The sequence below is a fragment of the Arachis hypogaea genome, chromosome 19, assembly GCF_003086295.3.
Source record: "Arachis hypogaea cultivar Tifrunner chromosome 19, arahy.Tifrunner.gnm2.J5K5, whole genome shotgun sequence".
Lineage (NCBI taxonomy): Eukaryota > Viridiplantae > Streptophyta > Magnoliopsida > Fabales > Fabaceae > Arachis > Arachis hypogaea.
The window spans coordinates 117568801-117578529 of record NC_092054.1 but is presented as its reverse complement, the minus strand read 5'-3'; the positions used below and the strand labels follow the sequence as shown (position 1 = coordinate 117578529).

Genomic DNA, 9729 nt, shown 5'->3' with positions numbered 1-9729 from the left:
AACAAAAAATATTTTAAATACTTGATATAATTAAAATAAGACATTAAAAATAATTAAAAATTTTAATTTATATTTTAATATCAATAAAATATCAAAATATTATTATAATTTATCTAAAAAATACTTTATATTTTATATGTATGTGTATTCCCGTGTCATGTAAGATTTTAAATTTTGCGTGTCGGCGTGTCCCATGTCCATGCATCATAGATTTTTAGTGTCTCTATTCTATTGTCTCTATCTCAGTATCATATTCTATCATATCCACAAAAACAAACACGGTTCTAAATAACACGAAAATCTTCTAAACTAAATTCCATGTAAATTCACTAAAATCTCTAAATTCAGAAAAAGTGGAATTGTTAACATTATCAGCAAGAACATCAACAGAAAATGGTAAACAAGGAAAGGGGAAAACGGACTATAACCATTTTTTACTTGACATAATGAATCACGTTATGCTTTATTTAGCACAAGTGATTCTCCCTTCAGCTAAAATTGCTCTATATAAAGCTTTGGATCATCACTTTCCCTAAAAGAAATCATACAAGTGAGTAAAATGGACAAAGTTTTCCACAGCATATGTCATTTGAAATTAAGATACCCTACATATGTACACAGAGTCACTGATTAGACCTGTATGACTGTGTTACAGAAATCACGGGAAACAATGATACAACAAAAGAAATTACAATTACACTCGCGAATGATGACTATGGGGCAGATACTATGTTTCAGGCTATGGTAGTGCAACCTAAGAAATACTTCTGAGGGGTCAGTTTTTACCATAATCCAAATCTATTAGCTCCTTACTCACTGTATCAACAGATGCCGAAATTATCAAACCAATGTATAATGGAACCAACAAAACCCAGCCTTGAAGTTTAAGTAGTGTTGCAAAAAATATCATTTCACATCAATCCTCTTGCATAATTGAGATCTTATAATTCTTTAAGGGTGCTGGGAAGCATCTTCTGGGATTCTTGGTCACCAGAGATCTATAGACTTCATGAAGTAACATCTGATTTGTGGGTCTGATTATCGTTATGATCATTGCTATAATCAGTTAATGCATGGTCAAAATTCGGCTCAGTGAGAACCACCACTGAGTGGCTTTGTTCATGAGTTGGTTCTTTCGGCTTTTCAGTTTCATGAGCATGATGTTCTTCAGTTGGATACACATATAATATACCAAACTTCTGTCCATGAGTTAGTCCTGGGCAGACACCCTGCACAATCATAACAAAACATGACAAATTGTTGCAATTGGAATTGTAAAATACTAGTAGTTACAGACACTTCATGTCTAGGGTTAAGGATAAAAATTGTCAGTAAGGGATCGTGTAAAAAGATCGTGTACAAAAGTATTCGTGGGTTTAGAAAATGTGACCAAACAGGCAGTTTTCTTGCTCCAAAGGCCTTATATGGTAAAAGATACAATAATTCTTGATACTGGCTTCTGTGGAGTGTTGAATCATGTATTTATTCTTAAACATATCAATCATTCACTGGCATTAGAAACGGTCCTGTCCGCAACCGCAAGTAGTACTGAGCAGGAGTAACCAAACAATGTGAAAAGAGGGAAAGTACGGATTTAAAACAGATCAAAGAAAGAGTACTAAGTACCTTGATCAAACCTGTAATGGCAGTTGGATCAAAAGTTGGTAAGTCTGATGAATACCTAGCTTTAGTCCAACCTGCATGAAATCTACTATTGTTGGATTCTTGCTTATCGTTGTCAGCCTCTGAGACACGATAGCTTTGTCTCAAATCTTCACTTCTACAATAAGCCCCATGGTATAAGCAATGTTCTCTCACTAGGGAGATTTGAGGAGTTGCAGGCAGCAAATGCCCTTCAGTGCTAAATACATACCTGTTTTCACAGGTTGGAAACAAAGATAACTTAATTTCATTGTAAAATGTAGGGCCTCTGAATTGTAAATGCAGAAAAGTTCCCTCACTTGTATGGCCCATTTTCCACAAGATTATCAGGACCCACAGCCAAATCAAATAGAAGCCATAAATACTTGACCTATTTGGAACAAAGGTTATTAGTTGCAATTCTCTCAAAACATAAATAAATAAATAAATAAATAAATAAATACAATAAAATAAAAGGAAGAAAAAAAAGACAAACGTGAAAAGCAAGACAGATGAGGGGAATACTCATAGTTTATAAAGGGATGAAACAGATAAATTCATTTTCAAACAAAATAGACCCGATCCTTGACATCAAAGCCTCAACTGAAGGGTAGGCCTTTTTTCCAGATTTTGTGAAGGATTCCAACTGGAGCCAAATAAAGGTGGATTTACCTCAGTTGACAATCATCTTCAATTAACACAACTAAAAGTAGACCTTCACTTCTGTTATTTGGCTTAAAAAACTTTTAAGAGGACAAAATTGCTCTCAAATTAACTCATGTCAGATTTGTTCTTACTGTCTCAGCTAGGAAGAAGCTCTCCATGTGATCATCCTGGTTGTGATGCTCAACATCTGAAATGTGACAATATCCACAAGGACATCGAGTCCCATACTGTAAACTAGCAATCATGTCTCGCCCAGCATCAAGATATCTACATAGGATGAAGTTTTCAAGCCATACAGAAAATTAGACAGGGAACAACTCATCAGTAACTAACAATGTACACAGATAGTGCTATAAGTACTCAAATTACCATGTCTAGAAAGGCATGTATAAGAAGCTAAATTTTAAAATGATAGCATGAACTATAAGCAAGATATAAGCAGACCTAGGATCTCTGGTAGCTTTGTACAGCCAATAAGTACTCTCTATCAGCTCAGGCCGTAAAGGGTAACTCTTCTGCCCATGCTGAAATACGGGATGAAAAAAAATTATAAACAGCTCATGAAGTATAAGTCAAACAAAAATTTCCTTAAAAGGATTTTAAGGCATTCATCTATTTGCAATGGGCATGATTAGGTAAAATTAAGTCGTGATGATAGGCCATGAACTCCAAGGTGATGAAGCTAGACTTGAAAAGGCTTATAACAGTGTTTATTGAGGATGTCTCTTTCAGCTGTTGATGGGTTTTGATCAGAGGTGGATTTCATCCTGTTTATCCCAGATTTGCGGTGTTGGTGAACCTACTAAGATGTTCCAAAGTGCCAGAGGGAAGAGATTGGGGTGATCATCCTATTAAAAACAGATACTCAACGAATCAGTTAGGCTCAGAACCATTGGGGGAACCATACCCAATTGTCTTACTACTGAAGCTAAGGAAGCCAGCACACTCTTTTATTTAAGAGCTACTCTAAAAAAGATTTGAGATTTGGTGTAAGCTTGTCGTGGGCACTCATGGATGTTGCACATGATGGGCCTCCGTGAAACCTAAAGTCTAAATTCTGAAATTGCGCTGGGCATATTTTAGTATACCTTTTTTATTCCAGAAGCTGCGGAATGCCTGATCATAATACAGGCAAATGGGTAAAGCATTCAATCCAAAACATATGCTATAGTAACAATTCTTGCCCATGTGGTATATGTAGGGTCAAAGAACATAGCCATACAGCTAGGTAGTGCTTGAACCAAGACAGATATCTGCAATTTTGGTGGAGGGGATAGAGACCACATAACTTGACACAAACTGAATGGCTAACTCAATATTTCATATTGTCACAGCAGCTTACATTGCTTGATGACATAACACAGAACACAAAATTGTTACATCCATCTTGAATAAAAAAACTCTACTTCCGATTAGTTTCAAAATCACAACTGTTGCACAGTCCTATATCTCACACAGCACTTTCTCTTATATAGTGTTTAAATTCTATTTCAAAAGGATATGCGACTCATTCTTGCATTATACGGAAGTTACAAACCATTATTTAAAGGGAGCATTCTATTTAGACCCCAATAATCATTGGATATTGTTTATCTGTGTATAACTTTTATATGATTCATTCTAATCTGTGGGAACTGTACATTAAGCAATTTATTATTGCTTCGTTTTCTCAAAGCTTCCCTCTGTAATTCCCTTTGAACTCACTGTGGGATAGAATTTTGTTTGTTGTCTCTTTACAATTCAGCATGCACTGTTTCAAGAGTGTCATTTTCAGACATTGTCTGATGCTGGGCCTTCTTGCTGCATTCAATTTTTAATTTTCCGTTGCATCCCAGTTCTCCTGTTTGGATCTTATTAACTCCTTAGATGTGGTTGCCCTATTTTCTATCTGATCGTATCTCCCCCAACCCACCCCCTCACTCCCAAACAAAACCCCAACCCTCTTTTGTTTTTAGAAAGTAGTCGTTACAGTCTTACAGAACAAAGATTCTGAACACCGGCTCATTTAAGAGGAGAAAACTAAATAAGATTCACCAGATTACTAATTACTCTCAACTGTTAGGAATAAACATACCTGAACAGTGAGACTAGCAAGATTAAAACCTTCAGGGGTAAAACCATATCTTCTCCAAACACTCAAGAAGGCAGCATGAGTACGAATCGCAGGATCAATATCACCAGCTAAAACCTTGCAAAAATACATGTTTTGCTTAGCCCTAGCTATAATATCACTACTTATCCATATTCAACAAGAAGCAACAAAAAAGAGAAACCTGAAGGCCAGGCCAGAATGCCTGGAGACTGTTAAACAGCGGCCATACTATAGCAGCAGAGTCCATATTCACTTCTACATACCTATGAAAATAAAGAAAAATCCAAGTTTCATAATAAAAATACATTTGAAATAAACACACCGATGATTTTTTAAAAGAAATCTACAAACAAGTAGTCAAGTTTACAGGGTGGCATACATAGCCACAAGCTTTTACCAAGGATCATGGTAAAGATAATGCATGGCAGCAGCATAAGCTTCCTGGAATATATACAAGTATTCCTCATCTCCAAATAATAAATAAGCCTGAAATGTCATGCATGGAAGACAAAATCAGAGAACCTAAAATAATACTAATTAACAAAGCAAAGCCCAAAATATAGAGAAAATTACAATACAAAGAACTCTTGGTAAAAATATTTCAACTGGTTAATAATGTTAAAAATTGATTAATCTAACACTGGCACAGATCCACAAAAGGACTCATTATCACACAAAATGTGAGCAAAACTCCTTTAGCAACGTGAATATTTTGGTTTATTGATGTGCATTAAGATAGTCATAAGGAACAATAGTTCTTTTGCACAGAAACAGATATTAGTCATTTTAGTGCAAATTGCTCCATAGAGGCTTCACCATGTCAACTTCGGCTACTAACCTTCAATAGATACTCATAGAAGGAATCAATACTAGTCCCTATTCCTGCATCCTGCAAAATGGCAAAGAGACAGCTGTAATAATTGTTGAAATCCACATGTAGGAAGATTGCATATCCTAACAAGTTTAATATATTCTGGTGTAGAAAAGACACTGGGACAACAGAGCAACAGCAATTAGAGAAGTATTGGGAGAAGTCCTTAGAAATCTTAATGATCTAACTTATAACAAATGAATTTATTATATACCTTCTGTGTCCATTCACCTGTAAAAACATTAATATGAGCACCAACCAGATTAAGCTTTGAACGCCGTGCCCAAAGTCCACGCACTGCATTCTTGGTTACTTGTTCAAAAACTGCATGTCAAAAAATCACATGGAAGGACTATGAGTAACATCCTTCATTAACAACGATCTGAGGAAAAACAGTATGCTTACTAGGATCATTTATCAAGCGGCTTAGAACTCCAAATTCAAGAGTCAAGGTTCCACCACCAGCTGTAGAAGTTATCTAAGCACAGAACAACAGATTTTTAGCACAACATAAAAACACACAATATGCACTCTATGAAGACCTAAATATTCTGTGACACAAGAAAAAAGGGAGCAAAGGTTACATCATTACCTTGCTTTCATGTTTATCAACTCCATGTAACAAATTTACAGATCCAAAAGGAATTCCTGAAATACAAAACAGCATAGAACAGTCAATATATGATGTACTATACATCAACAACGAAGTCTTGTCCCACTAGCCACTAGATGGGGTTGGCATAAGGATCATACAATATCATTGCCCCTTGTCATGAACCATATCTGAACTCAACCTATTTACGCTTAAATATCTGATGATCTACTTATTCAGAGTCTTCTTAGGTCTGCCTCTACCCCATACCACCAAACTATCTCCTATTTGATCTACCCTCCTGACCAAATGCATTTTTGTTCCCCCTCCCAACATTTGGAAACCACCTATGGCAAAATTCCATCAACTTTTCAACAATAGGTTTCACCCCAATTTTTTCTCTCATGTCCATTCCTTACTATGTACTATAAATACAATAAAAGAGCATCCTCTTCCAGCTAAGCTGAAAATATGCGGAAGTTTGCATCAATCGAAGCAAATAACTACAAATGGTGTTTTCGAAGGAATGTTCCTTGGTTCCTATTATCTTAGATTCTTTGGAGCTTATATCCAGTATGTTGTATGTGAACATACAAAGAAGAGATCTGCTTGTTATTTAGATGGGTGTGGCTGTTGAATGTTTAAGCAAAACAATAATGGCCAAAATTTTGAAAGCATGTAGTTTATGTCATTCGTTGGTGCATTATGGTTGAATTCGAAGCAGAATGCAAGCATCTTTAAGGAATATGATTATGACTATGTTCTTAGCTTTTTTTGGTGTTCTGACCATGGCTTGTTTCAAGGGAGTTGAGCTCTCTCATTTGCATAGAGAATGATTAGCAGTGCATGTGTCGTCGAGACCTGATGTTACTATGGTGGTAAAAATAAAATAGAAGAGATATGCTGATGTTTTTTTTTTTCAAATAAAAAAAAGGTGCAAATAATATAATCCTTTCACTAAAGGAGACAGACTATTTTCAGAGTAAAACCACTAAAAGATAATTGCAGTGAAGTATGCACAGAGTAATACCATACCTGTCGGAGTATCAAAAGCTGGTAACAGCCTCCTGCCTAGATCTTCAGCTAAGTTCAGTAGCTGATTATCATATGAAGGAACTCTCATGCCCTACACAGTGAATGTAAAGATAATTCAAAAAGGACCTCAGAACTATGTTGTACAGATTTTGTAGCTGAAATGAAATACCAAATCAGTACACCATGATTACATAAATACTACAATTGAAAACAATGAAAACCTTGTCTTACTAAGTGGAATCAGTGACATGGATTAAAAAACACCATATTGTTTACAACATTGTCATTAAAATATCTTACAGTAGTTCAACCCATGATTTTCTATGTCTTACTTTACCTCTAGGAGTCAGGACTCTGTCATTTGATTCATTCTCCTTACTAGGGATATCTATGCACCATCTCCATGATATCTAAATCACCTAAGGCAAAATTCTACAACCTTCTCTATAATAAGCATTACCCCAACTATCGTTTAATTCCTCATTCCTTATCCTATTTGTTTATATATCCATCATCCATCATAGCATCCTTATCTCTGTTTTTCACCATTTTTGCAAGACTTTATAACTCCAAAATGCAGTCCCATATACTATTGTTGGTCTTATATGTGTGCAGTAAAATTTATCCTTGAGCTGTAATGATACATTTTTATTCAAAATAATAGCTGAAGCACCATTCCACTTCGACCACCTAGATTGAATCCTTTTGTTATGCTTGCTTCTATTTCTCCATCAGTTTGGATGCAGAAACTGAGATACATCTTACCTTTACTTATACTAAAAACTTCATCATTTACCAATAAACTCTTATGCTGGACTCATCAAAAAGTAAACAAATAACCACAAAGTCAATGCTGAACTACCTAGATCCTAATATGAATTGGTAGAATCACTAGACTATTATCAAAATACAAAAATGCAGGTATGTGATAATGTATATAACAGATACCGTAGCGTAATCACTGGCTATAAGATGAGCCGAAAGCAATCCTCCAAGAACTCTGATTGTCGTCTCAAACAAAGAAACAGTTTTGTTCTGTAACCGACCAAAAAGTAATTAAATTCATCCTTAACTCCAAATTGAGTACAGAAACTTGAAATTCAGCTGCTTAGCCATTCACTCACAATATCAAAACGAATATTTTTACCAATCCATTCAACGGAAGCGGCAAAGCGGTCACGGTCACCGAGTAGAGCCAAAGTGTCCAAAGAATCAATCTAATAGCACCAATCACAATTATCATCAAAATTATCTTATAATTAATGAATGAATTAATTAATTTTGGTGATTTTACTTATACTCGCCAGAGTTAAGGCGTAGCCACCGAGAGTATCTTCTCCGGCGCAGGACATAGGGCGCAATTCGTCGAGAGGGAAAGCGTTGTCCATGTATCCATTGAAGGCGTGATAGAACATTTCACGAACCTGCGAAATTTGATTTCAAATTTTCAATTCAATTTTCATTGCAAGATGAAAGTAGGTAGGTAGGTAGGTAGGTAGGTAGTGAGTGAAAGAGTGGGTACCTCATCTCTGAGAAGTTTGGCTTCGTCCGGAGTAACGGAATCGGCGAGAGTCAAATCTGGATGTAGAGAATGAAAGAAGAGTAATAGAAATATCAAGCCAAGTTTTCTCCCAGCTGCTTCCATTTCCCTTTCAACCAAATAGCGGGGATGCTACAATACTCTCATCAGTTCTTTTCTTTTTCTTCGCATTTCGCATTTCGCATTTCTTTCTTTTTCTTTTGCTTTTTTCCTCTTCTTTTTTGGGGGCGGGGGGACAGGACATCCCTTTCCATTAGATTTGGACCACACAGCTTTTGCTGAACCTTGGCCCAGACCATGTCGCGAGGCCCAATAAAAACAAAAAAATACCAAGTGTGGTTCAGTCATAACTCATAAGTGGTTATAGTTTCAGCGGGAAAAAAATGGTTGTAGTTCTGGATGCATTTAACATGTGCCATTGTATAAGGAGATCTCGTGTTTTTAATCATTAATTACAATCATAAAATTAGTTAATCATTAATTTCAATCATAAAATTTATATAATTAATAATTTAATGTTAATGGCTAAAAATATTGGATTGCCTAATACTATGATACATGTGATATGCTTTCTACAATTTTTATACTTAACATGTTAATTAAGAGGCCAATGAGTTATAACTCAAATGGCATAGTCTCCTTATACTCAATAAGAGGTTGCGGGTTCGAATCTCCTATCTTTGGTAAAAAAAAAAAAAAACATGTTAATTACTAGGTGAATTTTATCCAATCCCCTCTTAAATAACATGTAAATGATCTTTTATAGACGTGGTATATTTTAATTGAATGTTTACTTTTAACTTGAGTTAATTTAATCTAATGAGAGTTAACATCTTAACTAAAATAGGACCATTTTATAATTAAATAATTTTTTAAAATAGGAATGTGACTCTGACTCGAGAGGATTGGGTTTTGCAACGTGGTTTGCAAGATATTCTCATTACCCACCCTCTTAATAAACGACCTTGCAGAAGAGACACTTACATGCCTCAATGCCATGCTAGCATCCCTCTGCTTTAGAGCATCTTAGACAAGGACATCTCGCTCTAGTTCTTGCACCAGCATTGCATCGACGCAGTGTAAGGAGTGGCAAAAATAGTGCAGGAAACTAATGAATTTATTGCTTGGAGTTAAAATCGCTGGAAATTTTAATTCCAAAATTGAACTAACTAACGTACATGTGGGAAGCAGTGGTTTTGGGCTTCCTTTTGGGTGGAGGATGGGGGTGAGCGATGACGAATAAGGAATGAGGGAGAAGCGATAGCCATTAGAAAGAGTTAGGGTACATTTTC

The 9729-nt window shown here is 35.8% G+C and overlaps 1 protein-coding gene across 1 annotated transcript; it reads right to left on the bottom strand.

Annotated features, from left to right (window-relative positions):
• Window positions 1–551: 551 nt before the first annotated feature.
• LOC112775892 (alpha-mannosidase I MNS4) lies at window positions 552–8654 on the bottom strand. The gene is made up of 17 exons (XM_025819789.2): window positions 8420–8654; window positions 8202–8321; window positions 8022–8114; window positions 7846–7932; window positions 6898–6988; window positions 5863–5918; window positions 5676–5748; window positions 5485–5594; window positions 5238–5288; window positions 4797–4885; window positions 4581–4662; window positions 4382–4495; window positions 2752–2831; window positions 2439–2574; window positions 1962–2032; window positions 1627–1873; window positions 552–1229 (listed from the first exon to the last, which is right to left on the bottom strand). Exons 1-17 carry the CDS (start codon window positions 8540–8542, stop codon window positions 1008–1010), a joined length of 1845 nt encoding a protein of 614 aa, XP_025675574.1. The 5' UTR covers window positions 8543–8654; the 3' UTR covers window positions 552–1007.
• Window positions 8655–9729: the final 1075 nt, after the last annotated feature.